Here is a 19251-nt window from a genome sequence, read left to right on the forward strand (position 1 = left end):
GAAACATCGGGAATTACATCGGGAACATCGGCATCAGAAACATCGGGAATTACATCGGAAACATCGGGAATTACATCGGGAACATCGGGAGTTACATCAGGAATTACATCGGGAATTACACTGACAACATCGGAAAAATCAAACAACTTGATATACCTCCTTTTCCTTCTTATTCTTCTCATCCCCATTACTGCTGGTGTATTCCACAGACAAATAAATAAATATTTCATAGAAAGAAAGATCAAGACCCATCTTTCGAAACCACCCACATCATGTAAAGATGATCAGGTGAAAAATACACCTTTCATACCCACAGAAGAAACCCTTGCTGAGGTGAGAGCAGCACTCAACTCAGGATTGAGACCATCGATTACAAATGAAAAACAAGAAAAGATATATATGGAAACGATCTATCCCTTAGCAAATCTAAAACATTGAACAGTTGAGTGTGCTGAAAAGATATAATTATGAAGAAATGAGCCGCCCCTTAGCAAAACTAAAACAGGAAACAGTTGAGTATGCTGAAAAGATATCACGAGAGCAAGAAGATGGGAAATATATTGTTGATGACGAAATGGAAAATAGGTATGAGTTACCGATTGATGGTGGTGAATCATCCAAAGCTGACCCACCCGAAGTTGGCTCATGAACCGATTCCACATCAGTCCTTGAAGTGAGCCAAGATTGGGTAAGTGAAAAAGCACAAGTTGGCTAACTTCTGATTTCGGTCTGATTTCTCGGAGGGAGTAAGTTGGCTCACTTTTCTGGAATTGGGTTGAGCCAACATGGGATCAGTGGTTGGAGTGGTAAAAGTAGTACTTGGATTTGTAACATTAGTACTTGGGGTTGTAAAATTAGTACTTGGAGTGTCTATCCTCTAATACAGTAGTATAGGGGGAGGGGAAACTGTATGAGAGCCCTATCTCCTGGTAAGAGTCATTATCTAATAGAGTCATTATCTCACAGAGTCATTATCTCACATGTTCCCCTAGTAGTATAGGGGGAGGGCGAGTCTTGGGAGGTCGGCCCGAAGGGCCAATCGAGAAAGTCGATTTTGGCTCACCTTGAAGTGAGCCAGAACCCCCCCCCCCCCCTCCCCCGATACTACTCGCAAAAACCCTGGATCGGGGTGGTAGACAAGAATAGATCCAGTAGCGTGGCAGTACTGCTGGTCGCTCGGGTAGGATATGTGACGTGGTTACGAAGGTTAAACTGGTCAAGTACATGATGCAAAGGAGTCACAGCATGGGCATCATTAAAGTTCACGTTGAAGTCTCCTACTAGCACAGTTGTGGTCTGCGGTCCACTGCAGGCAGTCTCTAGGTTTGACTCCAGCCCATCCCAGTAGCCCGCAGGTTCACTAGGTGGTCGATAGCAGCAGCCCAGTGAGACCGTTTCATTGCCTGGTCGACCAGGGGCTAAAATCTCCAGCCACAGCATCTCCAGCTCACACTCGAGGTCACGTCTTCGATGGACTCGCAAGGACGTATGACAGTAGAAGGCAACGCCGCCTCCTTGCCTGCCTTCCCGATCTTTGCGGAACACACTAAAATGAGGAATGTTTACTTCTCCGTCTGTTACATCGGCTGACAGCCAAGTTTCCGCAACGCCTAGGATGTGTACTCCATGGGTTGAGATAAAGTCTTCAATTTCTGCTACTTTTCTCCTTAGGGCCGATTCCCACTACGGTACCGTGAGTGCCGTGCCGTGAGTACCCATGGTGATTTGCTCACGTGAGGGGCAGTTTTGGCGCGAGTTCATTCCGTGGCTCTTGCCGTATCGCGCCGTGGACATTCCGGTACCAAGGGCCTCTGGGGGATGGAAATGGCATGCCGTGGCATTCCGGGAGGTCGAATGCAGTGAGTAGTAGGTATTTTACTACTCCCTGAAAGGAAGTTTTTTCTTTCTTTTGTATTTGTGGTACGAAGTTTTTTCTTGGCTTTTGGCTTTTCGATCGGTTGATTCTTCAACTTTTTCCAGTCATCTCCCCGGCCCCCGCTATTTCCCTCAGGACCAAAGTCAGAAATTGATTAAAAAAATGGTGATCCGGTCTGCCAACGGAATGCACGGAATGACTGTGCACAGGTGTAAATCTCTCTCAGCTTCAAGCTCGTACCGTGGGGTACACGTAACCTTACCAAATCGTCGGCACGGCACTCACGGTACCGTAGTGGGAATCGGCCCTAATAGGCCATTCACACGACGGGCAAACTTACTTTTATCGTACCGTTTCCTAGGATATTTACTCGGATACGATAAACTTGGACACACGCGTGCAAGTGATTTTTAATCTTGGCCGAGGCCCTTTTGCTCGCGATTATCTTTGCACGACAGGAAAAGTGTCGGTTGTTGAAAGTGCGTACTGCAAATGCAGTGTTCGAACAAGGGAAAATTCAAAATTGAACATTTCCCGGCATTTTCAGGAGGTCACTATGGATACATTGACGGTTGCAAAGTTTGCCCAGCACCGTTTGAACTGGATCACGGTTTGCCAGTGTTATCTTGGTCACACAAGTGCAAATGTTTGCACGTCGTGTGAATAGCCTATAGTCCTTATGCACATTGTACAGATGTACGAAGTTCTGTACTATGGCCGTAGGTGTGTACATACCCGGTTGGGTGTTCATTGTGTGCTATACATGCGCGTTTGACCCATTTAGCCTCACAATTCATGGCAAACGATCACTTTTCAAGCCTTCTTCACTTTGGGATTGAACTAACGACTAGCTAGATCTCTGCCGGAAAAAGATTTCGTATGAAATGCCTTCATGGCCCATTTCATAGTGGAAATAGCAGTAAACACAATAGGGTCCTGCACATTCAACACCCAACCGGGTCTACGGGATTCTACAAGATTATACGGGATTTCGTGCATCTGTACAATGTGCATAAGGCCTATTCGGCTACAGACATTTAAGAAAGCTACACTGGTCATGATCTAATACGATATGGTGAGTTCGCCAACTGTCATGTGCCGGTCGCTGCTCTTGTTGTTACCCATGTCCTCCTGTTCCATGTCCGAGTCAGTCAGTAGCTCAGTTCCTGAAAAGTCAACAAGTGTTCTTGGCAGTCTGAAGGTTTTCCGTCCCTTGGCCACAATAAAGCCTCCCTTGTCATGGAGTCTGGGAGTGCTTAGAAAAGTTCGTTCATAATGTTTCATTAAGAGAGCATGTCTGAGAAAACCAGAACATATGTGCAAGTCGATCTCTCAGATTTCGCTCAAATTTTGCAGGTAGGTTTGCTTTGGGGTGTAGATCGACATTCCAAAGCCCGCGCAAAATCTTTTGAAGGGAACCATGAAATTGGCATACCCCTCAATATTGGCCCAATATTGGCACGATTTATGGGTCTACAAACGAGCCACGGCACAGCGTACAAGAACAAGCTACGAACAAAACTCCATCAAGCCAACAGTACTTTACCTTAGAAAATTTCTTCGGCCAGCACCACTTAGCCACGGCACCATCCCAGAAGACCAGGGCAATCATCCCTTGACGCCACAAATGATCGTCTTGAAAATAGCCAAATTACAAGCGCTGATAAAACAGCGAGCTACGTCCTCAATTAGCAAACACTATACACCGGCAGATAGTAGAACACCTCTTCTAGCATTGAGGACATGTCCCCCATCATCCTTTTGGGGTTTTCTTGAAATAAACATTTTTGAATTTTTCCACTCGACCATTTTGAATTACGTCCAAACTCATACCTGCGCAGGAAAGCTCGCCCCTCCGCGACGTCTAGTCAGCAATTTCTACTCCAACACCACTCCCAACGCTGCAGAACAAAGTGTATTGTTGACTCTGACAAGGAAAAGCAGCGGTGATCACTTGTCACTCCAAACGACAAGCTCCTCCTTGCGCCACCAACATTTTTCGGCGCAACAGTTGATGCAAAAGTGACTGAATTTTTGCGTGTAGTTTTTGGAGTATACTGCAAGAGGAATGATGAAATCACGTGCCTCGTGACACAAGAATGCCAGGTCTCGTAGATCACGGTTCAGTAGTTGTTCCGAGTCACCTTGATCAAGCGCTCCTGCACTTACGTGGATCACCCGTTGATCTAGATCGGATCAAGTGCATCTTGATGTCCAGCTCAAGAACACGCATGTCGTGTTGTAGGCCTTCCAGCTGGGACTTTCCCTCAACACGCAGCACAGAGACTACGCGAGTAGGGTCAAATCACGTTGTTCGTGACGTAAGAAATCTGCCATGTGGCCGTGGGCGCGCCACATACTTCATGCACCCAGTGTTGGCCGGGCGCTGGTCAACTCCAAGTCCAAGCGACCTTGATGGCATGGACCACGCTCATTCCTTGTTGTTGCAGATCTACGTGGATCATCAGCATGTAAACCAGCCGTAGTTCCTGTTGAACCATGTTGGGGATGAGCAAGGTAAGTGTGAAATAATGCAACCCCCGTTCTTACTGCAAGAGGAAATATCTCAATACTGCTAGCGTTATAACCATAGTTTCTGCATGTTCTGAGCAGAGCATGCAAGAAATATAATGCATCTTACTTCCTCCCTCATGGTCCGTTTCGAATAGCGCTTCTGGAACGATCGCGATCGTGTGCATTGTGTCGTGCACCAGAAAGCATTATTCTACGTCACGATCCACGTGATTTCTTCATTCCTCTTGCAGTAAAATCCAAAAGCTACACGCAAAAATTCAGTCACTTTTGCATCAACTGTTGCAACGAAAAATGTTGGTGGCGCAAGGAGAAGCTTGTCGTTTGGAGTGACAAGTGATCACCGCTGCTTTTCCTTGTCAGAGTCAACAATACATTTTGTTCTGCAGCGTTGGGAGTGGTGTTGGAGTAGAAATTGCTGACTAGACGTCGCGGAGGGGCGAGCTTTCCTGCGCAGGTATGAGTTTGGACGTATTTCAGAATGGTCGAGTGGAAAAATTCAAAATTGTTTATTTCAAGAAAACCCCAAAAGGATGATGGGGGACATGTCCTCAGTGCTAGAAGAGGTGTTCTACTATCTGCCGGTGTATAGTGTTTGCTAATTGAGGACGTAGCTCGCTGTTTTATCAGCGCTTGTAATTTGGCTATTTTCAAGACGATCGTTTGTGGCGTCAAGGGATGATTGGCCTCGTCTTCTGGGATGCTGGCGTGGCTAAGTAGGACTGCCCCAAGAACTCTTCTAAGGTGAGGTAATGATGGCTTGATGCAGTTTTGTTTGTAGCTTGTTCTTGCACGCTGTGCCGTGGCTCGTTTTTTGACCCATAAATCGTGCCAATATTGGGCCAATATTGAGGGGCATACCAATTTCATGGTTCCCTTCAAAAGATTTTGTGCGGGCTTTGGAATGTCGATCTGCACCCCAAAGCAAACCTACCTGCAAAATTTGAGCGAAATCTGAGAGATCGACTTGGTCATATGTTCTGGTTTTCTCAGACATGCTCTCTTAAAGTTCATCACCATTTTCTAGTAACCAGACCAGGTGAGAAGGCATCGGTACCTGGACATGTGATGAAGTAAAGTAAAATACCACAGTCATAGTACCGGTAGTTAGCTTGTCTTACTATCAGCGGACATCACATTCAGTGCCCTTAATTAATGACTTTAGTCTAAAATTATCCATGTATGGTACTTTCCCTCAAATGGTACTCACTATTTATTCGGGATTCAGGTGGGTAATCCATGGTGCAGTTTCCATTTCCGCAGTCTTCCACTGTGTTTTGGCAGTCTTTAGCCATGTAACAGTAGGATTGATTCAGGCTTAATTCGTTCTCACAAGTGCAAATGTAAGTAGAACCTGCTTTTTCGCATTGTGTGTATCCAAAACAAATTGGAAATTGTCCATTTGCCAGGCATGTGTATCCAGGTGATGAACAATTCGGTGTAATAACTGGTACGGACTCATTACAACGGCAGTAGTAGTCAAAGCTTCCGTTATTGTTGAACTTCTGAAAATGTCCAGGTGCACAGGACTTTGACACTGTATAGCATAAGACATGAATATACGAGATATGATTTGACACTATGCTGACAAGACATAACTGCCTGACACTAAGAAGTAGAACACCCTTCAGGCTCATGAACATTTTGAACGTTTTTACTAGTACGAAATACATTTTCATGCCTGATCATCAAACCATGGACAATGGATTAAAGGTTTTTCCCTTCCTCATTGCACTGTTTCTATCACCTCTCTACTTTATTTAGTCCATTGTCCAAGTTCATTTCATTTTTCCTGTATCTCATCTGATGATAAGGCATGAAACTATACAAGTGAAAACTTTCAAAAAGGTTCAAGAGCCTGAAATGTGTCCTACTTCTAAGTTTTAAGAAATAGGAAAGAGTAATAAGTTACTAGTTATGAATAACAGTTAAAGATAACTTATACAGCAAAGAAACAAAACAAAACAAAACTAACAAGGATATTGAGACATTCGACACCTAGCTCCAAAGCATCTACTAAGCGCTAAACAACAACCGTCCAACTTGGAAGGCTCCAATTAAGCGTTATTTTCGCGCTACTTGACTGCGAAAGATACCGTCACCTTGGTTGACTGTTAGTCATAACTAGTCACGTATTGGTCCTTTTCTCGTCTTTGCGTATTGTTTTGGTCCACCATCCACGTTTAAATAGACACACCTGATCAGCCGTCCGTCACCCGCAATATGGCAGAACGTACGTCATGGGAAACTAATAGTTAATATTCGTAACTTGTCTTTCATTGTTACATGAACATCGCGTTTAGTAGAATACTGTAGTGACTTTCTGTTTGTGGCAGTTCGTTTTCATAATTCGATGTTACCATTTTGATTAGGTCTTTCGATTCAGGTTTCGCAATTCGTCATGGAAATGTCCTTGGCAACTACGAATACGGGAGGTAGCTTGGCGTACGGGTGTTTATATGCATACTTGCTAGGATCATGGAATTAAGGGATAACATGTGTACCTGGTAAACCAAATGTGTACAGGTCCTCTCTCGTCAGTAGATTTTTTGTATCTTCAACACAAGCATCTGCATGCCGCACTCACATAACGAGCAACCAGTTGTGGGAATAGGAGGGTTTGTCAATTGCTTTGCCAGGCTCGGAGTGAGTGAGTGAGTGAGGAGTGAGTGACAGCTTAGAGCTGTGCCAATGTTTGTGTTGAGGTCTCCAATGCGCTGAAAAATCTGAATAATGGAAGGTCCCCTGGCCCACATGGAGTCCCAGGCGAACTCTTGAAATATGGAAGAGAAAACCTAGCACCTCACATTGCCTGTCTGTTCAACAGCATGTTCACAACTCACCAGCACCTTGACCTGGGATGCGGCACACTGGTACCGTTGCAGAAACCAGGAGAGACGGTTGGACCGCCTGGAAATCTGCGCCCTATTGTCCTCCTTACATCACTACGCAAAACGCTCTCCATCATTACATTGCTAAGAATATCGTCGAAAGTCGGTGAGTACTTGTCTCCGACGCAGAGTGGTTTCAGAGCAGGCCGATTTACAGCGGACCTTGTTTAGAGCCACATATGGTTTGCGGCAACATGTCAGCATTATCGGCGGAAAATGACCATTCTGGGAATCGACATGTCCAAAAGCATTCGACTGTATACGTCGTGACAAACTGTTGACAGTTCTCGAGTCTTTCCTGACGGAGGATGATGTTCGGCTGGTTAGAGTGCTGTTGACCAACACAACTCTGCAGGTGCGCATCAGTAGGGCGGTATCAGAGTCCCTTGAAACTGCAATTGGCATCCGGCAGGGTGATCCTCTTTCCCCAGTGTTGTTTGTTATATACTTAGAGGCAGCGCTGGGAGATCTGAGGAGCACCCAGGTGGCACGAAACAGACCGCCAATGGATCAAAGCATCAACATTCCATTTGAGCTTGTCTACGCAGATGACACCGATTTCATAAGCCTTAGTCGTCAATGGCTCACAGAGCTCGAACGGGTCATAGACCACACTCTCCGGCAGTGGGCCCTGAGAGTCCACAACACCAAAACTGAGTGGACAGAGCTGGATCGATATGTAGACAGAATTGACGAGCGCTGGAGGAGATCCCGAAAGCTGGGCTCACTCCTGGGTGACATTGAGAATGTGACACGTCGCCGTAAATTGGTGGAGGCCGCCTTCCGATCCATGTGGTCTCTTTGGAAGCGCGGAGGACTGATCCAGGAGCCTCTGCGTATCAGGTTGTACTGCGCCTTTAACAAGCCGATATTTCTCTATAATTCAGGCACCTGGCGCCTGACGGTTGCTAGCGAACGGTCCCTGGACGCTTTCTATAGAAGGCAGCTCAGGTCACTTCTCGGCATCACATGGCCACAGAAGATTAGTAATTTGGCGTTGTATGCCCGATGTGGAGTGGAGCCAGTGTCGGACTTGATCCGAAATTCATGCCGGAGTCTATTCGGGGATGTGCATCGCCTGGGTAAGGACACGCCAGCACGATTGAGCATGGGGCAATACTTTCAGGCACCCGATGGGAGGTAGCATGGGAGGCCGAGGGTGACACTACCAATAAAGCTCCACGATCTGTCCCAGTCGAACAATGGGCACCTGCGGAGTGTTGAGGACTTGCGCCGTCTGGAGCGGGTTGCTGGGGACCGTCCAGCATGGAACGCGCCGGTGAAGAGTGTTTGTGCACACCCTCGTCACGAGTAGAAACAGCCATGGCACACTAGTATAAACTCATAACAACCATTCTATAATAATATTACTATTTGAATCTTTTAATAATTATCTGGCAACTCAACCTCACACGTATAATTATCTGGCCACCCATTGACCATGGTGCTACATGAGGAGACAATAATGATGACACTTTTCAAATTTTATGACGCTCCATGTTACTGAAGGACTAACTTCGATCATTGGTTTTGTAGAGCCCCATTCTCTAGGAGCTGTCTACATCTGCTTTGTTTCAATGTCCAGCATAAGCGAACGTGTGGATCAAGCATAACTGCTTGGTTGACGCTGCCGCGGGAATGCGTATAATAATAATAATAATAATAATTTGAAACTCGGATGTTGAGCCATAAATAAATGTAGAAAGGAAAAGGACATATATATATATGATATGAGTGAAGAGTAACTCTCCATCACTGTAACATGATGCTTTATACAGTCAGAAAGTGCAATATCTAGGCACAAAACTGAAGCTGCAGGAAGCCTCAGCCCTTCTTCAAAACTGACAGAGTACTGAGATATTCGGCGTCCTGACACCCAGCTTCAACACATCTCCGTAGCGCTAACCGACAGCCTTCCAACTTGGAAGGTTCAAGGATACGGAAAGACCAAAGAGGGGAAGGCAAGCGCAACGAAAAGGAGCAAAAGCTACAGTCCCAACGGAACAAAGAATGTCGATTGTTACTGGACGATGACGACACCAGTACGATATTTGACAAAGCGGTCTAACTACAATTCGAAGCAGCAAAGCAGCACACCACCCAACTTGGGTGCGAGCTTGGAGCAATTGAGTTGGAGCCATGTGAGAGCGATGCCAGGTACTATGTACCGCATCATGGTGTATTCCGCGAGAACGCTGCAACCACGAAGTTAAGAGTGGTTTTCAATGCCTCGGCGATGGCTCCAGATGGCAAGTCGTTGAATGACATGGCTGACCCTGGACCGTAGCTATTGCCAAGTCTCGCGGGTATCCTATTAAGGGTTCCGTGAATATACGAGCGCGCTGCATGCGGAAATCCACAAGACTTTCTTCATGGTCGCGGTTAATCCGGAAGACCGTCCATACCTGTGTTTCCTGTGGCCCTGTCGAAGCGACAGCGATGAAATGTTAACCTGGAGGCCAATGAAACGGCCATTTGGCGGATGGAGAGCGTGAGCATGTATTGCCCCACCCGACCCCAGCAAGACTATGTACGTTTTGTTGCTCGTGGTACTGGTGCGGCTAACCGTAGTCGTGGCCAGAGTTTTTCCAGGCCTGTCCATGGAGTGTGCCATGGATGTGGTAAAGAGGGCCATTTCATTCCGTCTTTCCCACACTCCTAAAAAAACTAGGTTGGACAGGTGACACTGGGCCGCCGTCAGTCGTCCGAGTGGAGCCCCTTGAGGAGGCACGTGGTGCTATCTCACCCATTATTGTGCACGTTGATGTTTGTCTTTCGTCTTCGTCTTCGTCTTCGTCTCCTGTTGTTGCTCTTGTTGATTCTGGTTCAAGCGTGTCGTTAGTGCATTCAAAATTGTTGTGTAATTTGACAGAGCAACCTCCTCTAGAGTCTGCCACGCGGTTTTGTGCAGTCAATGGCGCATAACGTCCTGTCGTTGGATCCATGGATTTGTGTATGTCGCCTGGAAACTTGGCTTTCCAGCACACGGTTGTTGTGTCTCCTGGTATCCACTGCGACATGGTTCTTGGCTCCGATTTTCTGTTGCAGCATGGTGGTGTGTTAGATTTTGCTCGTGATGTTGTGATGTTTGGCGATGGGTCTGTTCCGTTGCATGATTCTGGTTTCTTGGTGTCCTCCGTCACGTACGCCCTATGATCGTATTGTTCCGCGTAATACTTCCTCCTCATGTTATACTCAAATTCCTCATTCTGAATCTGATGCATGCTCCAACGATGTACCCGTTTCGGCTTATTCTTCTCGTGTTGCCCTTGACTATGCGTTGTCTGTGCCTGCTGGCCATGTTGTGCTAGTACCATGTGTCTATGTGGATGCTTGTTCAGAAACTCTGGATTGTGTTGCTGATCCACTAGAGTCGTTTGTGGCTAAGTTTCCTACGTTGTCGGTGACACCTGCACTTGTAACAGTGGATCCCGATCACTCACACATTATTATTTATTTTATTTTATTATTATTCCACAATCACGATGACAGTGCCAATAAGCATGTGAAGCGGGCGATTTTAACCAGCCATGGTGGGGACAACTGAGAAAAAGAAGAAGAAGAAAAAGAGAAAACAAAGCAAAACAAAAGGAGTACTAAAGGAACCTGGAGAGAGCAGTATGAAGATTAGGCTAGCAATGGAAAACAACGAATTCAAATCAATTCAACTTAGGCGCGGGCAGAATGGAACAAAATGCAGCGAAGTTGTCACGAGACTTTACCTCCTGCGGAAGCCGAGACCAATGAGAATAGGACTTGAACAGAGGGGATTTTAAAAGGATCGATGATCTGGCAAGTGGAAAATGGAGAGAACATCTAGTACGCGAGCTAATATTGAACCAGCTTAAATGCGCAAGTGCATGAGGAGGAGCAAGTTGAAGCTTAATACGGTGAATGAATTTGCATTCCGAGTGGGGAAAGCGTTCTGAGAAAGAGGAAGAGGAAGCCAAAATGTATAGCGCCTGAGAGGAGGTCAGAGGAGGCATGTCAAATATTAATCGAAGTAATTTACGGTGGGTGAATTCTAACCGATGCATAAGAGCGGAGGATAGACCGGAGGACCAAACGAGAGAGCAGTAATCAAACAAAGGAAGAACATAAGAGTGATAAATTTGTATTCGATAACCATGGTGTAAATGGGAGATGTGAGGAGAAATGCAGCCTATCGCGTAGCAAACTCGCTTTTCAATATAGGTTACGTGCGAATCCCAGGACAAGTGTTCATCAAGAAATATACCAAGGTGTTTGTGATTATTAACAATGTTGATAGCAATGGGATCATCAGGGAAAGTAAAAAGCCGAGTCGTAAAGAGGGTGAGGTCACTGGAGGGTCGTGGGGGATACAAAGGATTGCTGTTTTCGACACATTGGGGCGGAGTTTCCACTTCCACATCCAGCGCACAACGTGATTGATGTGATACTGTAGCGAGTCGCAGGCTTGTAATAAGCCTGGCTCGGTTATATGGAGCGCTGTATCGTCCGCGTAGAGTGAGGTGTGATCCAAACCTGCCAAATCATTAACGTATACGATGAACAATAGAGGCGCCAAGATAGAGCCCTGGGGCACTACAGAGTGGACTGTTAGAGGGGCGGACAGGGCATGTACAATTCGGACACTCTGTCGACGTTCAGTGAGATAGCTGGTGAGCCACTGCAGACACGTCCCGTCAACGCCAAACGCTGCTAACTTATGGAGGAGATCCCTTGTCCAGACAGTGTCAAATGCTTTGCTCAGGTCGGGAAACATAGGAGGCTAAATTGCTTCTGATCCTTGCATTCATATAGCTTCTGCACAAGCCTCAGCAACTGCCAGGCGGTCGAATCGCTTCGCCGAAATCCAGACTGTGGCGGGTCAAGAACCGGGTTCACATGTTGGTATAAGTGACCAAATGCCAGACGTTCACAGAGCTTTGAAATGGTGGAAAAGAGTGAAATCGGCCGGTAATTGGATGCAGACAGTTTACTGCCTTTATTCTTGTAAATAGGCACAACCACAGCTGCCTTCCAGATATCAGGGAAGATTCCGGGGGCGAAGGACTGGTTGAAAACTAGGCTGAGTGGGAAAGCTATACTAGGAGACAGGCCTTTTAGGAGTTCATGGGATATGCCATCTGCACCTGCCGCCTTCTTGGGCTTTAGGCGACGGATGTGTTGAGCAACGGCAGTAGGAGTAGTGCTAAAAGAGGGCAGTGCTGGGAGCCCGTGGTATGGAATACCAGGAAGAGACCATGCAGGATCATCCGGTGTTCCAAAGCTGATGAATTGGGGATTCAGAGCATTGGCAATCTGGGTAGGGTCGTTATGTACAGTGTTATTTTCATGGAGTTCAGTGATGATAGGGTTTCCAACAGAAGACGGCAAACGGAGCTGCTTAACGAACTTGAACAAACTAGGGGTGGATGCAATAGTGGATGAGGGGTTAGTGCTAATGTAGGACACATACTGGCGGTGAGCCTCGCTAGATAGGATTCGTGCTCTGTTACGTTCGCACTTGTAATGCGCGTGATTGCTACGGGTAGGATACTTGCGATACAAGCTGTACGAGTCTCACTTCCTCTTCAGCTAAGCTTTAACAGCACGTGTCAGCCACGGGGGAATTGGTGTACGTCGTCTAGGGGCTGAAGAGCGTGACCGGGTGGGTAGGAAAGCGGAGCATAGACCATGAAGGATGTCATAAAATGCTGGAGCAGTACGGTTTGGATCTCCAAGCTTCAACTGGAGAGCAGCATGCCCATTTTTTATTGTCATGACAATTGGGAATCATGCTGAGCGTGATATTCTTATACATGAAAAGTTGCAAACACCAACATTGCCGAACTGTCTCCTCTTATTATGGATGATGATGATGAAGATGACGCCGCCTTTTAATCCGTCACCACTGATCACACACCTGAACTCACAGAACAGCGCAAGGCTGCCATTCATGAATACGTTAAATCACAACAAAACCTTTCATCAGAAACCAAAAGCATGCTCACCACACTCCTTATTGATAATCACGACCTATTTATATTGCATGAAGACGACTATGGCTATTGTGACATATTTCCGCATAAATTGATACAAGCACACATACTCTCATTAAGAAAGCAGCTTGGCACATTCCATACCACCGTCGCGTTGCTCTGCAGACGTTATTGGTTGAGTTACTCGAGAAGGGTTTCATCCAAGAGTGTATCAGTCCGTGGGCGTATCCGATCGTGTTGGTTCCTAAGAAGAACGGTTCCTTGCGACTTTGCGTTGACTATCGTAAGTTAAGTGATGTCACGAATCTGGACGCCTTACCGATCCCACGGGTCGATTCGCTGTGTGGCTGTAAGCGATTTTCGTCGCTCGATCTTGTGTCTGGGAATTGGCAGGTTGCAATGGATCCGGACGACCGAGCGAAGACCGCATTTACAACACCATTGGGCCTGTATGCGTTTACAGTGCTGCCGATGGGGTGCAGGAATGGTCCTGCCACCTTCCAGAGAGCTATGGAAGCTGTTTCTCTTGGGCTTTGTAATGCTGCTGCTCAATCTTCTCGCCGTGTCTTCTTCGATGATGTTTTAAATGCGAGCAAAACATTGTCAGGCCAAGTTTTAATTTTGTCGCGAGTCTTTGAGCGTGTGCGTTCAGCGGGCCTGCGTTTCAATTTGGCGAAATGTTCCTTTTTCCGGATGGATGCCGCGTTCCTTGGGCACCGCGTGTCGGCAGACGGAATTGCCCCGGTCCGGACAAGGTTTATGCGATTCTTGCGTGGAAGACGCCGAAGTCCGTCACTGCCGTCAGGTCATTCCTTGGTTTCGCGGGATATTACCACCGATTCATCCGTGGATTTGCGCAGCGGTCAGCCCCACTGACGGTTCTCACTGGCAAGAATGCGCAATTTGTTTGGACGAAAGCTTGCGACGCTTCCTTCCACGCCCTCAAGTCTGCGCTATCCAGTGCTCCGGTTATGACATTCCCGGACTTCGGACAGATAATTCTGCATTAACTGCGTTGCGGGCAACCCAGGAGCCCCGTGATCGGAAGGCTCGATGGATAGAGGCTTTGGCCGCATTCGACTTAACTGTTGTTCATCGCTCTGGGTCTCGACACAGGAATTCTGATGCCATGTCCCCCTGTCCTGGTGGCAGATGTGCCGTCTCCTCCGCCGAATCCACCGCCTATTGCCCGTGATGTTCCGTTTTCAGCCGCTGCTGAAGTGCCACTTGCTGCTGTTGTTCCTCCGGCTGCTGAGATTGTTCCTCCTGCCGTTTTTGTTCGTCCTCCTGGTGCCTCTGCTGCTGGACCGTCGTAACCTGATTGTTTCAAGCCTCTGAGTCTTCTTGCTCCGTCTGATCCTGTTCTGGCTGAAAATTTCTCCAGTTATGATGCTGCCAATGACAAGTTTGTTCGTCCGCCTGAAGCCGTATCCCGTCCTCCCGACTGTCAACCGCCCGCCGTTACTACTTCTCATTCTGACCTGCTGACGCTACCTGATGATGGTCCGCCCCTTCAGCCGCCGGCCTCTGGTCCAGTTAGTACTTCTTCTCCTGTTTCTCTTCGTTCTGGCCGTGTTTGCACTGCACCTGCTTGACTAGCTGACTATGTCCTGGGCTGAGTATTATTTGGTTTGTTTTCTTTTGTTTGTTTCCTATTTTTTTCGTCCATTCCCGTGGACGTGAATTTTTGCTAAGGGCGCGCTCACACTGCGACCGAAACCAGCGTCCATGCGGCCAAGTTGCCTGGCAACGGCATGAACTTGACCAAAACGTCGCGGCCACGTTTCAAATCGTGACCGCGACCTCCGGAGGGGGTGCCACGACTTGGCGGCAACATGATCGTAGACGTGAAGCGTATTTGTGTACAACCTGGCCTGAAGTATGTTCAATATATCAAATTCCGCTGTGTTGATTCATGAAAATCGGCGGTTGTCGATGTCACCTCGACATTTGCACATTTAATTTTTTTTGTAGTTGTGGTCCTGCACGCACGCACCGCCATATATGCATTCTTTGCCCTTTTTGGACGATGTCGATTTTGTTTTTGTTTTTGTAGTTGCTTCGTTGTGATCGGGTCAGTGACCAATTTATACAGTGTACTCGTTCAATACGATGGCAGCTTGGTCTGGCTTTTCGGTTTCGGAAATCATCTTTCTCTACTTTTCTGCGATGATGGAATGCCATACCTCAAGACATTTTAGTTACATATCATCGGAAAATACAGTTCTCATCTCGGCAACAGACGAAGGAAACCACTACCGGAATTTCCACTGCACTGGCACTTGCTCTGACCACGAGGTCAAGAAAGCGAAAGCGCTTTGATGTCAGCAGCAGTCCCTCAAGAGTCCAGACCTACCTGATTGTATGAATTATTTTCGTCGACTTCAAGAAGAATGGCACTTCCTCCAACATGCAACATGCGAAAAATTACATCCAAAACGGGCCACGACTTTATTAGGAAATGCATGAACTCTTTTGGATACGAACTGCAATTCGTAAAGTTTGTGTGACAACTTCACATCCACGCGTGTGCGAGGTCTTGTGTGAGCACGACTCCCACGTTTCTGCGGTTTGCTGATGCCTGGACGCGTGCCCAGGGTCGCAGTGTGAGCGCGCCCTAAGGGGGGGGGGGGGGCGCAGTGTAATAAGTGTATTTATGCTACGACCTGTACATACTCACTTTTCATATTTCCCGCTCGTTCTCCTTGGCGATGAGAGCCACCCACGTATAGAAGAAGGCATGCTCCAGTGGATCTCTAGCGTTGTCTGAGTTGTCGTTGTCCTGTTCTATTTTTCATTCTTGTCTACACTCTTGTCGAAATACTTTCCATACTCAATACTATAAACCCCCTGTGTTCTGGTGTGAGGGGACTTCATTTAGCCGCGAGCTTGCAGTGCTGTGGGAATGGGTGTGTCCACCCTACTACTCTCCATCATTCTATCCTCGTGATTTTTCACTCCAAGTGTATAAACTCTATTGTAGTTTCATAATTCTCTCCACTCACAAATTCCATTGACAATTGTGACAAGAAAACGTTCTATAATACTTTTTTCGTCGCCATGGTTGTGATATGAGTGAAAATAGAGTTGTATTCATTGCATTATTAAGATTATTGTGAATAATTTTGTTGAAACGGTGCTCGTTCTGTATCATCATTATCTTGATAACAATAGGGATTGATGAAAGAATTCCACATACAATGTACCGTGCATTCCTTTGGCACTTATTTTATGATGTTCACCATCAATGTCATAGCTTACCTTGATTCAAGTACACCGCAACCCATGAGTTAACATAGACACACCCGTAACAGCCGGGGTTAGAGGAGATAGTGCCGATACCATATAAACTGACATAGAGACTTGGTGTCAAAATAAGAGGATTGAAATTGAGCCATCTACAAAGGACAAAAGAGATCAGAGCAAACTTGGGGTTAATAATCGGAAAAAGGAAGATGAAGTGGCAGCTACTTCGGCGGTATTTTGTTATGAAGGGTGGTTTTTACGCCACGCAGGAGCTTGCGCTTATCCAGTGACTTGATACTTGACTTACCCACTACTGCCATCCAGAGCACTTCCGAAGGCCATTTAACCTTCGTTTCGAGAAGGCCATTTAATTCGTTTCGGAAACCCTGCAAGAAAGCGTCACTCTCTATACATCGTTTCGGGGAAATCACACCTCATCAGTTGAGCTTGAGTAGGCCGAAGAATATTGTGCTGAAGAGCATCACTTATATAGTGCTCTCCAGGTACGAACATCACCACGGGTACACCTAAGCACACACACTCACTTTTCAGCGTAACAAATGCCTAGCGAACACCAAATAGCAGTCTGAGTTAGTGTCGCTCTGGGACGAAAAAAAAAGACGTCGACGACCCTCTCTCATTCACAACGCTCTCACCTCCGGGCACAACAAAATTGTCTTGCAGGTTTGCCCAGTCGAAGGTTCAATGGTATTATAGCGGTCCTGAGTCCGAGTCAAGTGGCAAGTCAAGTCGGCGCAGAGGCGCTAGCTCCAGTGTGGGGAGCAAATCCTTTCCTAAAACATCAAGCAGGGGTACCACAAGGTAGCATCCTTGGACCTACGTTATTCCTCCTGTACGTAAATGACTGCGAGGACACCTTGCCTGCTGGTGCTGAGCTTGCCACGTATGCAGATGACACGACACTGTATCAGTGCATCTCTGCCACCGCCAGCATATCCGACTCTGCAGCACAACTCCAGGAAGCAGTGGACGCCGTCTCCCACTGGGGTTCCAAGTGGAAGGTCACCTTCGAGCCATCCAAATCTCAGGCCCTCATCATCGACCACCGCAAGCCTCCTCCAGAGTTTCCACCAGTGCTCTTCAATGGAGTGACTGTTCCTGAAGAGAAGGAAATTAAACTTCTGGGCATAGCATTCGACTCGCAACTGTTCTACGCAGCATACCTCTGGGCCGTGGCCTCAAAGGCTGCCCAACGCCTACACTTCCTGAGAAAGGTTGCGCCCCTGTTGGACTCCAGCGGCCGCACAGCAGTCTACAAAGGCTTCGTGTGGCCAACAATGGAAAACTGCTTCCTGGTGTGGATTGGGTCAGGTACATCCAGGCTGGACAAAATCCAGCACAAGGCACTGAAGGTGATTGGCCCAGGCGCCTGGCTCCCCAGCCTGAAACACCGCCGACTGGTTGCTGCGCTTTCGTTCACGTTCAAGCTGTCCTACCTTCCAACAACAAGCCCCCTGAAGCCCATCCTCCCACCTCCAGCCAATCCCCACCCAGTGGGTGGTCGATCCACTAGGTTAGCCACGGAGACTGCCCACTGCCACCCTCTCCAGCTCAAGTCGACGCTGCCCGTGCGCATTCGTAGCAGCCTCCTGGGTTCCTACCCAGACTGCATTATTCCCTTGTGGAACAGCCTACCAGGGACCATTCTACCAGCACGGCCGCAACCCAGACAGCTCCAATCATTCAAGGAAAAATGCAACAAGTATCTGCTGCACCTGAACTGGCAAGCAGCCACCGACGCCCTATGAAACGGTTTAGACCAGTGCCTCACTAGCATCCTCCCCCCCCCTTACCACAATGTGACGTTATCTTTCACTCTGCATCTCTCACGACCATTTACCCATTGTCCTTGTTTCTCACTATTATTCATTTCCCCTCTTCCCCCTCTCTACATGGTTTTACTGCATTATGGCGCGCTTTGTCTGCGTAGACCCCGAGACCTTTGAGGTCGGCAGAGCAGCCTGGCTTCGCCACCACTTCACGCACATGTTCGGAAATATAGTGGACTTTCGTTAAAAAAAAAAAAAAAACCATCGCCGAAGTCGCTATCACTACTTTGTACTGTGCGCGACACGCTGGTTTAGAAGTAGCAGCGTTGCGAATTACGGGGAGCCCTCGACACTTTTATTCATTTATTATATGTCTGTACCTCATAGCATTTCAAGACAGCCAATTGAATTGCGGAGATGGTGCAAGTCATGCAAACCAGCCGAAAGTGTTTGAATAAGCCACTTCGAATAATATACAAAAGTCCACAACAGTTACAGAAAAAGACAAAAAGAAGACAAAACTAAGGTGCCGACACCACACGGGCACAGAAGCCCACCCACCGCTTCGGTCAGCAGTAAGGGCCCATAACGCCTCCAGATCGACTATGCTTGACAAGGAAAATTCATTCTGCTTGGCATCATCTCGTCGCGAGTAGCGTTTCCAGCGTATGTCTTCGTCGCCCCCTGGACCAGGCTCTGCAAAGCATGCTCCTATGCTCATTAATGGTGAATAGTTCTCCGGGAGCTGAAGGGCGTGCCCAAAGAGCCTCTACCTAGCTCTTGAGATGATCATACCAAGAGAAGAAGAGAGGTACGCTCATAGTCATCCACAAACTCGAGATTGACTGCACGGACAGCGAAACATGTGAATAAACAGACCCACACCTTGGTCGTGGAGGAGTCGGACTGCTTGATGAGCAATGGTCCAAAGTAGTCCAGACCGGTGAACT

General features: G+C 47.3%; 1 protein-coding gene across 1 annotated transcript in view; it reads right to left on the reverse strand.

The window, feature by feature from the left end:
* Positions 1-19251, reverse strand: part of LOC135827294 (slit homolog 2 protein-like) — a 190935-nt gene that overhangs the window by 110110 nt on the left and 61574 nt on the right. The window contains exons 7-8 of the mRNA XM_065339819.1: positions 16527-16663; positions 5619-5945 (exon numbers count right to left, since the gene is read on the reverse strand). Coding sequence (XP_065195891.1) covers positions 5619-5945; positions 16527-16663 — 464 coding nt within the window. The remainder of the gene's footprint in view (positions 1-5618; positions 5946-16526; positions 16664-19251) is intronic.

The sequence above is a fragment of the Sycon ciliatum genome, chromosome 11 (genome assembly GCF_964019385.1).
Source record: "Sycon ciliatum chromosome 11, ocSycCili1.1, whole genome shotgun sequence".
Lineage (NCBI taxonomy): Eukaryota > Metazoa > Porifera > Calcarea > Leucosolenida > Sycettidae > Sycon > Sycon ciliatum.